This window comes from Cololabis saira, chromosome 8 (genome assembly GCF_033807715.1).
Source record: "Cololabis saira isolate AMF1-May2022 chromosome 8, fColSai1.1, whole genome shotgun sequence".
Lineage (NCBI taxonomy): Eukaryota > Metazoa > Chordata > Actinopteri > Beloniformes > Belonidae > Cololabis > Cololabis saira.
Window position 1 is genome coordinate 44775441 of NC_084594.1, and position 22061 is coordinate 44797501.

At 45.8% G+C, this 22061-nt stretch overlaps 1 protein-coding gene across 1 annotated transcript in view; it reads left to right on the forward strand.

Annotated features, from left to right (window-relative positions):
- The window catches only part of cdh4 (cadherin 4, type 1, R-cadherin (retinal)), a 366103-nt gene that overhangs the window by 212810 nt on the left and 131232 nt on the right, over positions 1-22061 (forward strand). The window contains exon 4 of the mRNA XM_061728090.1: positions 17418-17644. Coding sequence (XP_061584074.1) covers positions 17418-17644 — 227 coding nt within the window. The remainder of the gene's footprint in view (positions 1-17417; positions 17645-22061) is intronic.

The following is a 22061-nucleotide window of genomic DNA, read 5'->3' on the forward strand; positions in this document are numbered from 1 at the left end:
AAGGGATGTGGTTGGTAGTTTGGTGGTCTTGTCCTGCATCTGGCTGTGGTTGTGCGACAGGAGAGCCAGGTCACCAGCAAAGTCAAGGTCGTCGAGTTGTGTCCAGAGGTTCCACTGTATGCCGTTTTTCCTACCCGTTGTAGTGGTCTTCATGATCCCGTCCATGACAAGGAGGAACATGAATGGTGATAGGAGGCATCCCTGCCTAACTCCAGTCTTGACCTCAAAGCTCTCTGACAGCTGCAGCTGTTTTATACCTATATACTATGAACCTAATATAAAGTGGTGCCACTAAAAAAATCTCGCGGGCGGGGCCTGCTGCCTCAGGGGAGGGCGCCATTGGGCCCCGGGCCCCCCATCCCCCCCTGAAGCCCCGCCCCTGACCGCACCTTTACGTCTCCATTTCCGTTCCCCGGCTGGGATGAGATGAAGTCCGTTCCTCGGTGAAACGGTGAGGCGGTACCGGGTGTGAGGTACCAGTCGGGGGCCCGGACCTCCTCACTGGAACAGTATGGATGAGCTTTGTGGCTGGTCTTTAAACCTTGGGGACTAATGGCTGGTCATGGCCTATCGCTCACCCCGAAGGGCCTTTGCAGGAGAGAGGATTAGAGAGTGATGGATGAGAGAGTGGGATAATGAAGGAGATCAGTCTTAAGGCTAATCATTGGCTTTACAAGACATGATCTAGGCTGGAATGGATAACTCAACCAGAGCCCTGTTTCTTATCCTCGCACTTGTTTTAAGAGCTGCAAGCATTTTTATTGAGATAATATAGTTATGAACACCAATTTACTTTTATTTTGAACTTCGATCGTTTAAATAACTCTGAAATGCCTTATACATGTTCTTGTCCCTTTACATGTCTATATTTTGAAGTGCTAATTGGAGCAATTAAGGAATCAGATCAATATGCCGAACACAGCAGCTAAAAAAATCACCAGGGAAGGGTGCAAACATCTTTTATTCTAAAAAAAAAACATAAGAGGAGGAAGAAGGATGGAGGGACAAGTGAAAGGAGCCAGAGAGAAGAGATGGCTGGTGATTGTCTGAGTCAGGGGTTGAGGGGAATGGAGAGCAAGAGAAATAAAGATGAAATGGGTGCATTAAAAAGGATGGGGGAGGAAATTAAAAGCTGATTACCCTGTGAGGGAGGCTTTGGTTTTTCAGTGAACCTGGGGGAGGGAGGGGGGGGGGGGCAAAGCTGTTTTTTTCTACCTTTTATTAAAGCTAGTTTTCCGGGTAATCACATCCAGCCGGATATAACCGGCTACAACATCTGGTCAAAGACACTGTTTCAAGCAACGGAACTGGACTTGTTTCCCAAACTAAGCCATCGTTTCGGCACAGTCTATGTTGCTTTAACATTTGATATGGTGACAAAAGAAGTCGTCATATGTTTGAGTGACAGAACACGAGCATGTCACTGAAGCCCTCCACCCCACGTCTCCTTCTTTGCTCACTTTTCTTTGTCGCTTAGCCCAGCTGAGGTAACCCTGCCTCTCTTAAGCCTTTTTTCAAGGCTATGTGAAATTATATTGTACCAAGAGATAACAGACACTATGTAGCCTTGGGGCGCTTTCTTCGCTTTGCCTCCTTAAAAGCGATATTGCTGTGATAAAGCGTGGCTCTTTCTCTGCTCCCGCTTAAATTGAAGGGGAAGCCTCGAAGCCAAGGTCTGGTGAGTGGGAGCTAGATGAAAGAAATAAAAGAAATGTGCCGTTTATATGTTTGTGCAACTTGCTTCGGTTCAAAAAAATACATTTCTCATTACCATAGCTCTCTCTGGGAAGGGCCGACAGCTCAATCGGGAAGATATTCACTGCGTTATTTGCTGCCTTGATGCACATTTTCTGCAGAGTGGACTGACCGGGAGCCAGACTTGGTGCAATCTGAAATCAGCGGCCAACTGCTAATGAGACGGTCGACAAAATGGCGTGCAAAAAATATTCAAGTGCGGTGGATGCTCATTAACTACTACTGTATATGCAAAGTGTGAAGTTAAGGAACATATGGCATGTTTTATTTTGAGATGATCTTGTTATAAATAATTAGAAGGTAGCAAGGCTACGTTTGTTCATTCACAAATATCTGTCCCTCCGTCCTTTTTTCTTGCCTTGAGGGAGTTATTTCTGCTTCCTGTCAGCCAGAGACCAATCACATAACCTTTTGGAGGAGCGCCTTCAGGTCGCTGGGAGCCCTGCGTGGACAGTGCTGCCTCCTAACTGCAGTGTGCTTAGGAAATGCACAAACAAAAGCGTACACACACGCACGCCGCACACACATCGGCGCGCTGCAGAAAAGCTCCTGGGCTGAGTGGTGGTGTATTAATCACGCTGACGCCTGGCACAGCGATCTGTGACCCAGTCTTTTAATTGCATCCGCTCTGCTTTGCTGCGGCTCTCCCTCTTTATCTTGCCGTCCCCCCACCCCCCCGTTCTCATTCCTCAAGCCTCCTCATTCCGGTGCCCATGAGAGGAGACTAATGCGGAGATAAGAGGGAGGGCCGCAGACGTGGAAAACCCAATGCTCCGTCCAAAGAGCCCGGCCGAGGCTTGCAGGGGGGCGAGGGGAGCGGCCAGGGGAACGACCAGGGGAGCGGCCGGGGGAGCGGCCGGGGGAGCGGCCGGGGGAGCGGCAAGGGGAGCGGCCGGGGGAGCGGCCGGGGGAGCGGCCGGGGGAGCGGCCGGGGGAGCGGCCGGGGGAGCGGCCGGGGGAGCGGCCGGGGGAGCGGCCGGGGGAGCGGCAAGGGGAGCGGCCAGGGGAGCGGCCAGGGGAGCGGCCAGGGGAGCGGCCAGGGCGGCGGCCGGGGGAGCAGCCAGGGGAGCGTCCAGGGGAACGGCCAGGGGAGCACCCAGGGGAGCACCCAGGGGAGCACCCAGGGGAGCGAGGCGGGAGAGCGGCCAGGGGAGCGGCCAGGGGAGCGGCCAGGGGAGCGGCCAGGGGAGCGGCCAGGGGAGCGGCCAGGGGAGCGGCCAGGGGAGCGGCCAGGGGAGCACCCAGGGGAGCACCCAGGGGAGCACCCAGGGGAGCACCCAGGGGAGCGAGGCGGGAGAGCGGCCAGGGGAGCGGCCAGGGGAGCGGCCAGGGGAGCGGCCAGGGGAGCGGCCAGGGGAGCGGCCAGGGGAGCGGCCAGGGGAGCGGCCAGGGGAGCGGCCAGGGGAGCACCCAGGGGAGCACCCAGGGGAGCACCCAGGGGAGCACCCAGGGGAGCGAGGCGGGAGAGCGGCCAGGGGAGCGGCCAGGGGAGCGGCCAGGGGAGCGGCCAGGGGAGCGGCCAGGGGAGCAGTGAGGGGAGCGGCCAGGGGAGCGGCCAGGGAAGCGGCCAGGGGAGCGGCCAGGGAAGCGGCCAGGGAAGCGGCCAGGGGAGCGGCCAGGGCGAGCGAGGCGGGGGCGCCTCCAAAATCTTTTCATAAGGGTGTCCAGATGGGGCCACTTAAATTCTTGGGGTGGACAACAAAACTAAAAGCCCTCATTTCAGGATTTTATTATCCTTTTGTAGTATAGAGGCTCAGAAATACTTAGAGAAATGCCTACCGTATTTTCCGCACTATAGGCGCACCGCATTATAAGGCGCACCGTCAATGAATGACGTGTTTTAAAACTTTTTTCCATATATAAGGCGCACCGCATTATAAGGCGCACTAAATATCTGGTAAAATCCCGTACTATAGTGGCTGGGGTTGAGTTACGTACCTACCTGATGGAGCTGCGCTACAGGAAATGCTACAAAATCCTACAGCAAATGCAAAAAAAAACCAAGAAGAAAAAGTACTGTATGTCAAACTTTATTAACAAAATAAAAACCAGCTTTGCTCCGTCTCGTCAAAGTCGCCATTATGCGAGTCAGCGCAGTGCTGTTGTCTTGAACGTCTGTGACGATTTCTGACGTTTTTAGCGCCGTTACTTCGGAGACACCAACTACATTACCCACAATCCCCCTGACTACAGTAACAGAAATTACTGTAATGATTATATATAAGGCGCACTGCATTATAAGGCGCACTGCCATTTTTTGAGAAAATTAAAGACTTTTAGGTGCGCCTTATAGTGCGGAAAATATGGTAAATTCTTGGGGTGGACACCAAAACTAAAAGCCATCATTACAGGATTTTATTATCCTTTTGTAGTGCACAGGCTCAGAAATACTTAAAGAAACGCCTACTGATAAACTTGGGTTTATTTTGTTACATTTAATGTTACTAATGGTCTAATGTGCATAGACTAATAGTACTGAGAGTGGCTTCCTGGGCCTGGCTGGCTGTGCATTTGGCCCAAATGATTTGGGATGAAACGCATAACTGACGATAGAATCTATGTGACCGGCAAGTGTTTTTTTTTTTTTCTTTTTTTATTGAGGCAAGTGGGGTGGCCAGCAACTTTGTAGGGGGGGCCTTGGCCACCCCTGGCCCCCCCCCTGGTGGCGCCACTGGAGCGAGGGGAGCGGCCAGGGGAGTGGCCAGGGGAGTGGCCAGGGGAGTGGCCAGGGGCACCGCCCTTTTCATGCAGCAGGATTCAAGCAGTCAGGTTGAGCGAATCGTACTCAGAAACTGATGATACACAAGTGAAGTGGTGCTAAAGTAAAAAAAAAAAGGAATCTATTTGAGGGAATTTTGATCCATCTTACTGACATCCTTTGAAAAGCTACTTTTTCCAGCTCGTCCTGCATATCTGTGGGACACAGGTCTGGATGCGGGTGGGGGTGGGGGGGGGGGTGCAAGGATGTTGGCCACACAGATACAGCAGTGCATTTCTAATGTGACATGGTTTTTGCTCAACCTTGTGAGAGCAGCAGCACCAGATGAGAAGCATGTGCTGTTTAAGAGAAACATGAGTGCAGACACATGCAGGCTGACAGCTCGGCCGGTGACGCCCAAAAGCACTTACGCACCACTTGTAATAATTGTATATGCAAAGAGCTCATGTCCCACACTCCCACGCCGACGTCCCTCTTCTCTCTCACTCACTTTAGCTCCCTTACTCTTACTCCCTAGCACCCATAAGAACACACACACACACACACACGCACACACACACAAACACACACACACACACACACATGCACATGCACGTACTTGAGTGGTTTCCTTTTGTGAAAGCGAGCTGTCAGAGGGAACTGTGTGAGCCTTTGTTGGAGCAGAGCGCTGCAGAGGCAGAGAAATTCATTTCAAACTGCTGCCAAAAGGGAAAAAAAGTGAGGAAAGTCACATTTTACCTGCAGTGTTTTAAGAGCAGCAGCATGTAAACTGAGTTAGTTATAATCATTCCTGTGGGGGCGCAGTGGGCTGGGTTTCAAAGAGGCTCAAAGCCTGCAAATACGCTGCATGGGACGCAGCAGATACACATTTTGCACATTATAGGGGATAAATCAAAACATCAGAGATGAATTTGATATCTTGTCTTTGCCAGTCCCGCCTGTTCTGCCGCCGCTTCGGCACAATCCGCCAGAAGATGTGAGCGTTTCTCATTCCCTGTAGGTGGAGAGAACGCTGCATCTCAACAATGTGTGCTAGCTAAACTTTAGATTTCACTGGCAGGTGACCACCTACTCATTCAGCCTTCTGCTCAAGCTCAGGCTGAATTAATATCTGTGTATTTGTGGGTCGTTGCACTCAGTACTCGAGTTGTAAAATAAAATCAGGGGGGATGGTGGATTTTATCATATGGGGACAGATAATTTGTGCTGATTACAAATAATATAATATATTACAAATAATAGCAGTGACCAAAACACCTGCAGAAATACTGCAGGAATGGCATAGCAGCAGTTAAATGCAGCCTTCTGTAAGCTTTAAATATCCACTGGGCTTACATCAAATACATCAAAACACAACAATAAAAACACTTTTCTGAACTTATCAATATGACTCTGTCCTTCACAGGATAAGTAAAATGGATCACTGCAAAAACTCAAAATCTTAACAAGAATATGTGTCTTATTTCTAGTTAAAATGTCTCATTTTAGTAAAAAAATCTCATTACACTTAAAACAAGACTCGTCACTGGAAAAAACAACAATTTTCACCTGTTTCAAGTAGATTTTCACTTGAAATAAGTAGAAAAATCTGCCAGTGGAACAAGATTTTTTTGCTTGTAATAAGAAGATAAATCTTGTCCCACTGGCAGATTTTTCTACTTATTTCAAGTGAAAATTTACCTGAAACAGGTGAAAATTGTGACATTTTTCTGGTGTTATTTTTCTGGTGATGACTCTAAATGTTGAAATAGCAGTAAAACCACATTCATTGATGAAATGACATAAGGGATGGAAAGGGGGGATGACAGTTTTACAGGGGGGATGATTTGGACCGTTTTTATTTCAGGAGGGGATGCCACCCCCCTTCATCCCCCCTCAACTCGAGAACTGGTTCCACTTGACCTAAAACCTGAAAGGTTTCAAAATGCTTTACAGCTGGTGTGAAAACAGGGCTGAAGTTCTGAAAAGGTGACTCCATTCTGACAACAATTCCAGCTCATTTATGGTTAGATGATTGGCCATAAATGCTCCAGCAGAGTTGCTGTTTATAATGAGGTTTTAGGTTTGGACTAATAAAATGAAACCTCATTAAAATGTTCACATCACATGCACACAAAATGAACCTTGCTCGTCTCTCCGTGGTTCTTCACATCTCCGTACACGCCAGATGTTTTGTGTGCTAGCGACATTCCTCTGCTCATCAGTGGTTTCCATGCTCCTGTCTGTCACATCCTCAGCCTGGCAAAAGTACTGTTATCTGCAGAGTGAGTGGGTGGTGTAAATTTTCCCGTCGGCTCTAGGATCTAGCAGCGGTGTACCAGGGGAAATGTTTACTAGCGCTCAGTCGCGACTGTGCTAAACAGCATCCTAACAAAAGGCGCTCCATATGCTCACCCTGGACCTACTTACGAGCTTCAGTCGGAGCAGACGTCGCTCCCCACTTCTTCACACACTTTTTTATTCTATCTTTCCTCCTTAATACATTGGCTCTGTGCATTGTGGGTTTCTCATATGGCTCACAAACCGGTTTTGGTACACCGCATGGAATTTCAGGAGCCCATTTTGTTGTTATCGTGTCACCTCATTGTGGTCTGTATCCAGCCGTGGATACATATATATACATATCAATAAATAGAGGGAATGTGCATGACGTCACAGATGCAACTTCACAGCGTGTTACGCCCACTGAGTGTCAGAAAGACTGAGTGTCAGAAAGACTGAGTGGCAGAAAGACTGAGTGGCAGAAAGACTGAGTGTCAACGTAAACTTTCAGTTTGAGCAACTCAAAACATCTAAAATGGGAAAGAGCTGTTGTGCGATCGACTTTACTCATAGATTTAGCAAGAAATCAGAGTTATCGTTTTACAGACTGCCGAAAAATAAGCTTAAGAGAGACAAATGGATCTCTGCAATTCACAGAAACAACTGGATTCCAGACACCGAAACGTGGATTTGTGGTTCCCATTTTGTATCAGGTAATGTTGGATTTTTGGGTAGCTAACGTTAAACGGTCTAATCATAAAGTTCGGTGTCCTCATCACTTTAATTTCACCAACAAATCCTGCCTTGAAGTCGGACCAAGCGTCAAGACTTTTGTAAGCCTTCAAGCTTTGCTTCGTGTATTTCCCCGGCGTAGAAATGAAGTACATATAAATATCAGGAAACTGGATTCGTGGCCAAATATTAATGTCCATGGACCACTGGTTCTTGGTAACTGTACCAAATATTAATGTCCATGGACCACTGGTTCTTGGTAACTGTACCAAATATTAATGTCCATGGACCACTGGTTCTTGGGGTAACTGTACCAAACATTAATGTCCATGGACCACTGGTTCTTGGGGTAACTGTACCAAACATTAATGTCCATGGACCACTGGTTCTTGGGGTAACTGTACGGGTCACTGTCAAGTCCAACTGACTTTAATTTAAGCCGATAACCAGCTGTTATCCCGTCTTCTCCACTAGTTGCAGACATTAGGGGGGGTAAGGGGGCTGGTCCAGTGGGGAAGTGACGTCAATGCAAACCCTCTATATATATATGTATCCATGGCTGGATGAATGGACGTAACTTCATTTATATGTCATTCAACTCTCCAAAGTTTTTTTTTTTTTTTTAACTCTCCAAATTTTAACACTTCACTTTGATAATTAACGGACCAACTCATCAGCGTCCCCGTATTTTGTCACACTGGGCCGTTGTCATACAGTACATTTGCTGTCCTGATTTGTGTTGAGAGAAAAAGTGCTTCAGTCTGCAGGGAATACCAGGAGCGGAGGATAGATAAGGATGAGAGGAGATTAAATGGTGGAGAATATAAGGACGGCAAGAAAAGAGATTCTGGGGAGCTATACGAAAGTGTGGGAGCAGGGCTGGAGATTGCGGGAGAACGAGACCGGGGTATTCAGGGCTGACATGCAAGCATATTGTAAGGGCCTGCAGAGGGATGAGGGCGCTCTGCTCCTTGTCACAAAGCGAGTGTCACAGGGAGACCTTCCTTCTGCATTATCCACATGTAACGCAGCCATACAGGCCATGCTCTTGCTTGAGCTTCCTAGGGGTTTGTTGCAGATACAGGGAGATAGAGAGAAAGAGAGAGCATACGCAATGGGATGAGTATGTGTGTGTGTGTGTGTGTGTGTGTGTGTGTGTGTGTGTGTGTGTGTGTGTGTGTGTGTGTGTGTGTGTGTGTGCAGAATATTTTGTGGTCAGTGGTCACAGTTGCTGGCCTACCCTGTTTCAGCCGTGTCTGCACTGAACCGGACGCTCTGTTGGACACGGTGTTTGCTACCGTACAAGTCCGGAGAGAAGCAGCCAAGCAGAATAAGATAAGCAGGATACACACTCTCACAATGCATGCACGAGTACATGCAGTCAGAAACCCTTCCAGCACTGGATACAACATGTGCACATATTATTTCACATAGCAATGCAGCAGAATATAGAGTAACCCTGAATTCCTAGGTGGGCAGCGTGTGAGCAGCATGTGAGACTTAACTTGATGTTTTCTGTTGGAGAAATGTTGTTTCTGCACTCCAACTATGCAGCGGCAAGAATGAGACACAAGACAGAGAGAGGTTAGATCCAACAATCTTATTACTTGTGCAAGGAATAGTCAGGCAGCTTGACATCAAGCGTCAGCTTCCTCCTGGCTACTGAAGTTAAAACAGACGGAAGACATATATATATATATATATATATACTCCATAGTTACAAATCAATCATATTGAAAGCCTTCAGTTGTCTCCAAGGTTTATCTGATTCAATCAAGACTGCTACTGTGACAATCAATCACAGTCTTGTGTAGTGTAACTTGTATTTACATTCAATAGGGCAAAAGTGCCTCTTCCAACACTGTTCCAGTTTAATTCCATAGGTCAAAAGTTGCTTCCAACACTCATCTTGTCAAAGTATTTTTCCTCTTTGTTCTTCCTTTTTTTCATACTGTACCAATAATGAAATGTAATTAAATGAGGTTTCCGGAATAGATGCAATTTTTGCCTAGGGTATGTGCAATGTCGTTCACTGCTGTTTGGTTTCTCACTAATTTTATTGTGGTATTGAGTCTGATATCTGTTGCTGTCTGTATGTGTTGATTGTATGTGTTTTTATACGCTATGCATGTATTTGATGCCTAATACAAATTTCCCTAGTGGACATTAAAGTATAACTCAACTCAACTCAACTTGTAATGCTGTGAGTATAATGATAGTTACAAGCATTATAAAACATAAATAATTTACATACATTTTCATAACATTTTCCTTGACAACTACAGGCAACCAAAGCAAACCACGGGATTGAACAACATTCTTACTACCACACAAAGAAAACGGAACTCACTCAATAGATATTAGGATGAGGTCTGTTGCCACAACAGCAACACACCCAAAAAAAATCCAGACGTGGAAAAGACCCATTATGGATAATTCCAGCTTCTCATCTGCTGGGTTACGTTTTCAACACTCTGCTTAAACACTCCAACCAGCTCTGTGGTTCCTAGGAATTGTAATGATAAACTGATTGTCATGTAAATCGATTAAATCAAAGACTGTGGACGTGCCGCCATGGGGCCCAGTGGCGGACTGCCACTGCACTGAATCTGGCCGCTGATCATGACATGAAATCCATCCACTGCTGCTAATTAAATTCTCTCTCTCTGCATATCATTCTGCACATTTTAATTTGTCTTCTCTGTATAGGAGGAAAATTGGTGCCAGGATCGTTTGAATAGCAGGATGCAACTTTAATCCTGTTACATCAGTGGCATTGACACGGACACTAAAAACACTGTGACTTGAATTCAAACGCAAACGAGTCGCTGGAATCATTTCATGAAATCCAGTCAACACTCAAACACATAAAAAGGAGCTCAATAGATGAGATTATTCATGTTCTGCATTGGTTCTGTGGGATTTGTCCACATAAATTGGATTTTAATTTCTTTCTGGCAGGCTGGTGTTAGCATTGTGAGGTGTTGTTAGCAGTGTGAAGTGGTGTTAGCATTGTGAGGTGTTGTTAGCAGTGTGAAGTGGTGTTAGCATTGTGAGGTTGTGTTAGCAGTGTGAGGTTGTGTTAGCATTGTGAGGTGGTGTTAGCGTTATGAGGTGGTGTTAGCATTGTGAGGTGGTGTTAGCATTGTGAGGTTGTGTTAGCAGTGTGAGGTTGTGTTAGCATTGTGAGGTGGTGTTAGCGTTATGAGGTGGTGTTAGCATTGTGAGGTGGTGTTAGCAGTGTGAGGTGGTGTTAGCATTGTGAGGTGGTGTTAGCAGTGTGTGGTGGTGTTAGCAGTGTGAGGTGGTGTTAGCCGTGTGAGGTGGTGTTAGCATTGTGAGGTGGTGTTAGCAGTGTGAGGTGGTGTTAGCATTGTGAGGTGGTGTTAGCAGTGTCAGGTGGTGTTAGCAGTGTGAGGTGGTGTTAGCCGTGTGAGGTGGTGTTAGCATTGTGAGGTGGTGTTAGCACTGTTAGGTGGTGTTAGCGGTGTGAGGTGGTGTTAGCGTTATGAGGTGGTGTTAGCATTGTGAGGTGGTGTTAGCAGTGTGAGGTGGTGTTAGCATTGTGAGGTGGTGTTAGCAGTGTGAGGTGGTGTTAGCATTGTGAGGTGGTGTTAGCAGTGTGAGGTGGTGTTAGCATTGTGAGGTGGTGTTAGCCGTGTGAGGTGGTGTTAGCGTTATGAGGTGGTGTTAGCATTGTGAGGTGGTGTTAGCAGTGTGAGGTGGTGTTAGCAGTGTGAGGTGGTGTTAGCAGTGTGAGGTGGTGTTAGCAGTGTGAGGTGGTGTTAGCAGTGTGAGGTGGTGTTAGCATTGTGAGGTGGTGTTAGCAGTGTGAGGTGGTGTTAGCATTGTGAGGTGGTGTTAGCAGTGTGAGGTGGTGTTAGCATTGCGAGGTGGTGTTAGCCGTGTGAGGTGGTGTTAGCGTTATGAGGTGGTGTTAGCATTGTGAGGTGGTGTTAGCAGTGTGAGGTGGTGTTAGCAGTGTGAGGTGGTGTTAGCATTGTGAGGTGGTGTTAGCAGTGTGAGGTGGTGTTAGCAGTGTGAGGTGGTGTTAGCAGTGTGAGGTGGTGTTAGCAGTGTGAGGTTGTGTTAGCATTGTGAGGTGGTGTTAGCAGTGTGAGGTGGTGTTAGCAGTGTGAGGTGGTGTTAGCAGTGTGAGGTGGTGTTAGCAGTGTGAGGTTGTGTTAGCACTGTGAGGTGGTGTTAGCACTGTTAGGTGGTGTTAGCGGTGTGAGGTGGTGTTAGCAGTGTGAGGTGGTGTTAGCATTGTGAGGTGGTGTTAGCAGTGTGAAAAAAGGCTTTAAAAGCACTCTTCTGAAACCTGTGGGGGACATCACAGAGGGTTTGTTTGTCTAGTTCTTCTTCTACGGCCTCTATGTGAGACCTGCATGGGCCCGAAATGGGGTCAACATCTCATCTTCCTTCCATTTGGGTCAACTTTGGCATCCATGTCTTCTTTTTACGTAACTTCATTATTTTGCGTGTTTTGCTGGCTTCAAATTCCTGCAGTGTCTTGTAAAACAGAACACAGTCAGTCTCTTTGCCCCAAATGTTGTTGAGGATATGGAGACGATGTCTGTAACTGTGGCAATTCAACATGTTTTGATCCCAGTATCAAACACACCGTTATTCCTTTGACATTCAAGGTGTTTAATAAACGAAGCTGTCTGAACCGCGGATGTCTTTGTTTCATTCCATCTTGTGATTTGACTATTTATAATCGTTAATATTTAAAAAAAGTATCTGCCAAGCTTTGTTGTTTATTGCTTTCTTACATCGTGATAAGACAGCCAAGTGCTCAGTCAGCTGGGACTGTATCTGTTGTAAAGACGTGTGTTTTATTCTGGATAGATAAAGAATGGCACATTTACCGACCTTCAGGGTTGAGAGCAGAAGAAACATCCTCAGGCTTCACTTTCAATTCTCATTTCAATTTTATTTATTTGATTTATTTTTGTTTTGTTTTTTTTTTAGAAGCTTTTTCAGGTGTAAAAATACAAAAAAGACAACTGGATACACAAAAGAACACTTAACAACTGAATAACTCTTCAGTTATCAGCAGTGTTAGTCTGTACGCTTGTCTTAAAAACTACAAATTACTCTTGGAAGCTGTAAGAACAATTCCCATTGTGGTTCATTTGATATTTTTTGTTCAATGTATCCGTCTTGCTGTGTGCCACAGAGTCCGACCCCCCCTCCAGTCATCTGCTTTTATCCTACAATCTCTTTCTCAAACACACACACTATCTTGCTCTGCTATCTTGACTCTTTGTCTAATTCCTGCTGCTTTCATCTCCGCTCAACAGCGTGGCAGCTCAGATCCCTCTAACTGATTTGAAATCTTTTTTTTTTTTTTGTGCACAGGGATTTTTAATGACTAGAAAACAGTAATGAGTGCGACACTTAGATGTGTGATGAGTCTAGGTCACAATCCCGGTCCCGAACAGGTACTGTAGCCACCGGCGGGCAATGAGTAGAAAAATGAGAGCTTTTCCCCCCGTGCACTTTGAAAAATGGGAGACAAAGATCTTGCAGTGTTTGATGTGAGCGGCTCACAGACCACACGCGTTCCCATGCCAACAGACACCTCCGTGACCCGGAGGAACGCAGGTGAAGGCACACCATCAGCCCTCGGTGGTTTTATTGCTACTTTTTCCAGCTGAGGAGGTAATTCTCTCATACAGTCCATAGCTTTACTTTAGAATATGCACACATGCACATACACATCTCCAGCTAGGGTTGCCAAATCCCTGAAATATTGAAAAAGGGAGCCCTCATCTGCAGGGCCGGCCGACCCGACTGCCTTCAGCCTTCCTGGCCTGGGGAGATTTTTTAGACCCTTTTTTTGTGAGTGAAACGATTTTTTAACTGTTTGACTCGAACCTGAATTGAATTAGATGCATATTTTTGAATGCCATGAACACATGGAAAACACATTATTATCCAGCAATTCACTTTAATACAAAATAACAAAACGAACTGAATAAAATAAGTACATTTCTTAACCCTTGTGCTGTCTTTGGGTCAAGGGAGGGTGAAGGGAGAAAAGAAGGAATGAAGGAGGAGAGAAAGGAAGGAAGGAAGGAAGGAAGGAAGGAAGGAAGGAAGGAAGGAAGGAAGGAAGGAAGGAAGGAAGGAAGGAAGGAAGGAAGGAAGGAAGGAAGGAAGGAAGGAAGGAAGGAAGGAAGGAAGGAAGGAAGGAAGGAAGTAGGAAAGGGAGTAAAGAAGAGAGAAAAGATGGAAGGAAGGGAGAAAGGAGAGAAGAAGGAAAGAAGGAAGGAAGTAGGAAAGGGAGTAAGGAAGGGAGAAAAGATGGAAGGAAAGAAGGGAGAAAAGATGGAAGGAAAGAAGGGAGAAAAGATGGAAGGAAGGGAGAAAGGAAGGAAAGAAGGGAGAAAAGATGGAAGGAAGGGAGAAAAGGGAGGAAGGGAGGAAGGAATGGAGAAAAGGAAAGAAAGAACGGAGGGAAGAAGGAAGGAATGGAGAAAATAAGGAAAGAAGGAAGGAAAAGCAAAGAAGGTAATAAAGGAACGAATGATGAAAGGGAGGTAGGAAGAAAAAGGAGTAAAGGAGGGTAAAAAGGAGGAAAAGAGGAAAGGAAGAAGGAAGGAGAGAGCATGGCACGAGGAAAGAAGGACAGAAGAATTGGGTCATTTTGACCCAAAGACAGCACAAGGGTTAAACAGAAACCTGTCCTGCTTAACTTAAAATTGTATAAATTAATATAAAACAATAGAAAGAAAGCAGAACATACATTCTGTAATAGTGCACATTTTTAGTGCAATAACAAAAGTGCAAACAGAAATTCTGTAGAAAACTGACTGTAGCTACAGTTGGAGTAAAACAGAACAAAATAACTTATGAACTCAACAGCTCAATGCCATTTTCCATTGACATTTCATGACTATTTTCTGACTCTCACAGTAATACGGGACAAAGTGCGTCCCTTTTCAGCTCCATACGGGACGCTACTCTAGTTTATAAATACGGGACGATTCCGTTTTTCAAGGGACGGTTGGCGACCATATCTCCAGCTGAACCTCAAAAGACCTGTATAAATGACAACAAATAGCTCAGTTGGTGTTTATTCCAGTTGTTTGTATGGTACAAGCGTAGCATCAGGATTCACCTGAAGTTAAACCCTCTCTCCTGATCCCGGCCCCAGTAAACCCTCCCGAGAGCCTGGCCATGCTTCAGGCCGAGCCTGCCCCTCCCGTGCTCTCTGCCGGGCTCTCTGCCGGGCTGCGTGTGTTTTTGTTTTGTTTTTAATAAAAATATGGATGGCATTTGTTAACAAAGATGGATGCACATATTGTCAGAACTGTGTTTACCGTCCGTCCCCATTACACATGCAATTACTCAGCGGCTGGAAACAAGCGGCCTCATTTGTGAGCTGCTAAGCTGCAGCGGCTGAGGAGATCTCATGCTTTATTAGCCTGTTGTTTGGGAGCTGCTTTTGACAGGAAGCTGGGCCATAAATTAAATAGATGGCTTGATAAAAAGCTTGCTGTGCAGAATTCTTCACGCTGGATTTTTTTTTGGAGAAATCACACTGACATAGCTCATAACAGATGATCTGTTGCCTGGGTGATTTATGAAATCAATTTGTGCCGTTATCAGCAGCCGGAGTTTGTCAGATACCATCGCGGCGCATTTGTGGGTTCAGTGAGACAAGCGGAGTGTGCGTGTGCGTACGTGCGTGTGTGCGTGCTAATATTACAGGCATTTCGGAAAAACCCCCATCAGCCATCTGGAGCGTTGATGTCGGCGCGGCGTGCTGTGAACTGTGTGCAACGTTGCAGAGTTTTCATTAAATTTGGCCGTGAAATCAGAGAAATGAAGTCTTAAAGTCGGAGACTTGAATTTTACAGCGTTTTGTGTTATAATAGAATCTGTGTGTGAACACGGAACCATCTCCACCTTTACCTGACACCACCCTGATGTTGAGCTTAAAGGGGACCTATTATGAAAAACAGGTTTTTTCTTGCTTTAACATATATAAAGTGGTCTCCCCTCAGCCTGCCAACTCAGAGAAGGAGGAAAGCAACCAAATTCTGCAGTGTCTGTACAGCCGCCCGGATGAGCCGTCCAGTGTCATGTAGATCTACGAGCAGATAAGATTCTGCTCCTGTCGTTACGTAACCAAAATGGGATTTACATCGGTTGGCCTCCGATGCGTGAAACCACGCCCACAACTAACTCCGCCGGCCGGAGCTTCCGCCATTTTTTCGTAGCGGTGTATGGCGTCATTCAGGCAGCCAATCAGCACAGAGCCTCATTATCATAGCCCCGCCCACTCAGAATCCTGCATAGATAATGAGGTTAGAGAATGGGAAGATAAAGACATGGCTCAGAGGCTGAATTTCTAATTTATTTAGCAAAAACAATCAAAAGCTTGTTTTTAAGAATTTCAAGGCCTGTTTAAAATAGGTATTAGATGACATAATAGGTCCCCTTTAAGTTAAGCCCAAACCAACACTGCTTCTGCAGGACCAGTACTGATACCAATAACCATATATCTGATATAATCTTCATATATACAGCCGTTTGTGCCGTTTGTGACAATAAACTGTCTAAGATGATGAAAGCAGGGCTGGGGATCGATTCAAATGTCAAGAATCGATTCCATTCCGATTCTTAAGATTCAGAATTGATTATCAAGATTTGGTTCGATACGATTCAATTTGATTCTGATATCGATTTGGGTTAGTGTTATTAGAATTATTATGTAGTTATGCAACATATTAATACTGGTATTCTCCAACTGACAGTAGCTGCTCATCCAGCGCTAGATAACGGGTTAGAGCCTCCGTTATTTTAACTTGTCTCTTGCCGTTGTCCGTCTCTTTTGCAGAACCTGAGCTAATGTTGCTGTTGAGTTCTTGCAGTAGCATTAGCAAACTCCGTATACTCAGCTTTATAATGCGTCTTGAGATGTTTTATCATATTGCTGGTATTAAACATCGTATTCTCCTTCCCTCCTCTTAACACCTTAGCATCACGTAGCTTCAGTCTGTCTTGCTTCTGCCGTCGTCCCTTATTCTGAAATATGTCCACACTGCTGACGTCCCGCTGCATTAAATGTTGCTATCTTGCCTGAAACGGCACTGCCAGTCTCACTCCTGTATCACTCTCTTCTCACTCATGTATCACTCTCTTCTCACTCATGTATCACTCTCTTCTCACTCATGTATCACTCTCTTCTCACTCATGTATCACTCTCTTCTCATCACCACGCTGACTGCAGCTCAACATCTCCCCCTACAGTCACTAACCAGTAACTACAACAACAATGAAGTATCGGTGCACGGTATCGGAGAATTTTTGCAAATACGAGTACGAGTATATGAGAGGAGTATCGGCCCCGATACCGACACCAGTCTCGGTATCGGGGCATCCCTATTTATTTTCATTTGTTTATTGGAGCTGTTTATCGGGTTTTATTTATTCATCAGACCAAAAAAAACCCAGCCAATGAGTCATTTTCCTCCCAAGCGATAATTAAATGACAATTAAACATGGAAACATGAGAGTCCAAACGAGTGTCTTCTTTTGGGTCAGGAAGGCCCTTTCAGGTGTCTCGTAAGTCTCATCAGTGCACGTTCACCACCATCCTTTCTGAGCCCGTCAAGCTTGAGGCGCTCTCGCCCCGAGCAGCTGAATGAAATACTATTTCGATGTTGGTTTCCAGGTTGGGAAGCCTGACAGAGCTTTATGTTCCCCTCCGTGTGCTGCAGTTAAAGAACAGATAAGCAGTTTGTTCTGCCAGAGATGTAAAAGCGGGGAATCTGAAGCGACAGCAGAAGGGATGTGATATTTCACGATATGTCTTGATGGATGTGGGTTAATCTTGAGCCTGCCAGATGTGTCAAGGATTGCTGCAGTAAATTTCACAGTGCTGCCGTTTAATTCCGAACCTAATTTTTCCCCTTTCTGTCCATGTCTGCAGTGAAGTTTCAAGACTGCCAGCGCAGCAGAGAGGTGGGCTTCGTAAGCAGCGACCCCAACTTCAGCGTGAGGCCTGATGGGACGGTATACACTGAGCAGGAGGTGGCCAACCTGTCGGAGCCCGTTCAGTTCATGGTCACGGCGCGGGGTCTCCATGACCCTCACATCTGGGAGACCACCGTGAAGCTGGCGCTCGCCGGACACCTGCATTCTTTACCTCTCACAAAGGTAACAAACACCTACACTATTGTGTCCCTCTTCTTTGTCTGGCAATCAATCAGGAATGAATCAATACATTTGAACATCCTGGCAGACGGGGAGATTATTGTGAAGCTACCTCTTTACTGATTGACCTTTGCTGTGAAATGAATGCAATAACTTCTATTTAATACTAACTTGTGCCCCATTTGCACGGGATTTAAATGATCTGGAGACCTGCGGCCATTCGTTACCATCACAGAGGACTTCTGTGATTTCAATAATAATTAAAGCTGCGATGAACGGGCCCTCGCACCCTTGTGCACGTTCAGGCTGCAGTGGGAGCGCTTGTATGACTTGCATGTAGATTCTTCAGGCCTGGATATTTAGCGGATGAAACCACCCACGACACTCTATATCAAACCATTCAAAAGTTATGGCAGAAAGTAGGAACTATCAGATATCGACCAATCAGAAGAAGGGGCAGAGCTAATTTGCACCAATTATGTCCAAGGACTCAAAACCGAGTCCGATGACACCACTCACGACTCTCTATGTCAAACCGTTCAAAAGTTATGGCATAAAATAGGATCTATCGAATATCGACCAATCAGAAGAAGGGGCGGGGCTAATTTGCACCAATTATGTCCAAGGACTCAAAACCGAGTCCGATGACACCACCTACGACTCTCTATGTCAAACCGTTCAAAGGTTATAGCAGAAAATAGGGACTATCAAATAACAGACGAAGGGGTGGGGCTAATTCAGGCCAATGAAGGTCAAGTACTCAATACCGAGTCCGATGACATCACCCACATGTCTTTATCACAACCCGTTCAAAAGTTATGGCAGAGAATAGGGACTATCAAATATCGACCAATCAGAAGAAGGGCCGGGGCTAATTTGCACCAATTATGTTCATGGACTCAAAACTGAGTCCGATGACACCACCCACGACTCTCTATGTCAAACCATTCAAAAGTTATAGTAGAAAATAGGGACTATCAAATATCGACCAATCAGAAGAAGGAGCAGGGCTAATTTGCACCAATTATGTCCAAGGACTCAAAACCGAGTCCGATGACACCACCTACGACTCTCTATGTCAAACCGTTCAAAGGTTATAGCAGAAAATAGGGACTATCAAATATCGACCAATCAGAAGAAGGAGCAGGGCTAATTTGCACCAATTATGTTCAAGGACTTAAAACTAAGTCTGATGACACCACCCACGACTCTCTATGTCAAACCATTCAAAAGTTATGGCAGAAAGTATGAAACATGAACCAATCAGATGAAGGGGGGGGCGCGCTTTTTTTGGCGTCTATCGTCGCTACGGTAACGCTTTTGACTGAGAAAAGTTATGCACATCGTCGCAGGATGGAGACGCACATTTTGATGTATAACACACCTGGGTGTACGTTACGGTCCGGGCCGCATTAACGGCCGAAGGAATGGCATAAATTGCACCAAAATTACACAACATACATCCACTGCTAATCTGAAACACAAAAAACAAAGGGAAACGCAAAATGGGCACACAAGCCTTTGAGATCTGTAAGAGAAAAAACAAACAGACACCAGAACAGGCAGACACACAGCAACCATTTCAGGTCCCTGAGACTGAATCAAAGCTAGGTTTGTGTTATCCAGTGTCCTCCAGTCGCTGCGTGTCCCTGGGAACGCCGGACCCACTTGATATCAGGACAGTTACAGCGTAACATGGTCATAGTTGGAGCTCATCTTAGTTGAGGCGTGCACATGCTAGAAAATGAATAAAATAAGATGTAGAAGTCAGCGTTTGGCCACCTGGCAGTAATAATATCCCACATATTTTTCAGGTTTGACAGACAGGTCAAGGTCTCTGTCTAATGAGCCAACAAATGAGAATACAGACCTCTGTTTAGTCCAAAACCTTTTAAAGTTTTAGACACATTTTATTTGATACAAACATTCCTAAAAGATTCAGAGACAAAGAGTGGACTTGTGGGATAAACGACGCAAATATCTTTCAGATTAGTCAGTTGAGTGGCAGGAAATCGATCTTTTTCTTGTTTTCTTTTCTTTTGCAACGATTCAAATTGTCTTGGAGCGTTTCCGCTGAGATGCCCCCCCCCCCGTCTCTCATGTACGCGAACAAGCACACCGTCCTCACGGTCCTGCAGTGTTCAGCCGTCTCTGAGGTGAGATGGTTCCATTAACATTTCAGACACGGGTGCAGATGCGACGCCTCGCTGTAGGTGACGAGGAGAGACTTGACCTCGCCGGCTCCCCGGGGCCTGCACTCTAACAAACACTGTAAAACCACGCAGGTCAAATCCACCGCCGCACTCACTTCCTCTCCCAGGCTGAACTTTATTGAGCAGCAGCGTCAAACCATTATTTTTCCTGTATTACATGTTAATTGCCATTGGGCTGAATGTTCACTCATGTTTGTAATCATGACAAAAAGCCCAAGACCCGTGCACCTAAAGCAATTGCAGAGCAGGGATTTAAATTCTGCCCACTCCTGGGGGTGAAATAATGGAGACTGGAATGTAATTGACATTGACTGAGCTGACGTTCCACTCTGGCAGAGTCTGCAAATGGATTTATATAATTGTGTTATTCATTGAATTCAGTGCATGATAAATAAATGTTTTCTATGAGTTGCAAGAAAAATTGAACGTGCTTGGTGTACACAGCTTTTCATGTACGCTACATGGTTTTTTTGTGCTTCAAAGCAGTGTGCAGACATGTTCCTCTCCTTTTCCTTCAGGGGATTCGCATGTAAGTAAGCTCTAAAGTTCTCCTCCGAACCAATAATCTGAGCAGGAAGTTGTTTGTATGTTGAACATTCAATGAACTTACTGTGTGTGAAAGAAGGCAGTTAACATATTCGCCTCAGTAAACCTAGAACTCGGGGCACGGTGGCGCAGCTGGTAGTGCAGCGGTCTCACAGCAAGAAGGTCCTGGGTTCGATTCCCGCCGGGGGACGCTGTGGGTGCTGAAGTGCGTGTTAGTTCCCCCATGACTTCAGTGCCCACACCATGGGTGGGGTTGGCGAAAGGATCTTTCTGTGTGGAGTTTGTATGTTCTCCCCGTGTTCCCCTGGGTAGCTAATGGGAGCTACCCTCACAAAAACATGCACACAGTCCTGGGCTATACATGCCCCCTCTGGCCAACCGGGGCGCCAGATGGGGTGGGGAGGATCCGGCCGGAATAACGTGATCCACGCGCTACGTTCAGCCGGAGAAACCCCACCCTGTCTGGTGAAAAGATGCGGCCTGCTCACTCCTCAGGTTAAGGAGGAGACCTGAGCTCAGTGCAGGGCCCTCCCGGGGTTGGTAGAGGATGGCAATTCCCAGGACTGTCAGTAGGTAGGAGCACGGGGTGGTAAAAATGGGAAAAAAACCGGGATAAAAATATTAAAAAGAGTAAACCTAGAACTCATCGTTACCATCCAAGCAGGACATTAAAGCATCTTTTCCTTTTTTCTGAAACTTACATAATCAGCTGTTTCAGGTAAACATATACAGCAGACTGGTACTGGTACTGGTAGTGGTGGTGGTACTGGTAGTAGGACTGGTACCGGTACTGGTACTGGTACTGGTGATGGACAGCTGGCACTTTGATTGAGGCAAAGCAAGGCAGGGCAAGGCAAGTTTATTTGTATAGCACAATTCAACACAAGGTAATTCAAAGTGCTTTACATCAACATTAAAAGAAGCAAGACACAATTAAACAGTAAATAACAAATAAAATGAAATAAAATGATAAGAAAAGAGGTAAAATAATAAAAAGCACAAGTTGTAAGTATTTAATTTAATTTAAGAGTATGCTTAAGAGTATGCTTAAATAACAAATAAAATTAAGCGATGAACGTCCCTCCACCCTTGTGCACGTTCAGGCTGCAGTGGAAGCTTGTATGACTTGCATGTAGATTCTTCAGGCCTGGACATTTAGTGGATGAAACCAGCCACGACTCTCTATATCAAACCATTCAAAAGTTATGGCAGAAAGTAGGAAGTAGAACTAATTAAGGCCAATGAAGGTCAAGAACTCAAAACCATGTCCGATGACCACACTTACATGTCTTTATCACAACCCATTCAAAAGTTATGGCAGAGATAGGGACTATCAAATATTGACCAATCAGAAGATGGGGCAGGGCAAATTTTCACCAATTATGTTCAAGGACTCAAAACCGAGTCCGATGACACCACCCACGAGTCTTTATGTCAAACCATTCAAAAGTTATAGCAGAAAGTAGGAACTATAAAAAACTGACCAATCAGATGAAGGGGGGGTGCGCTTTTTGGCGTCTATCATCACCACGGTAACGCTTTTGACTCAGAAAAGTAATGCACGTCGTTGCAGGATGGAGACACACATTTTGATGTATAACACACCTGGGTGCACATTACGGTTCGGGCCGCATTAGCAGCCGAAGAAATGGCATAAATTG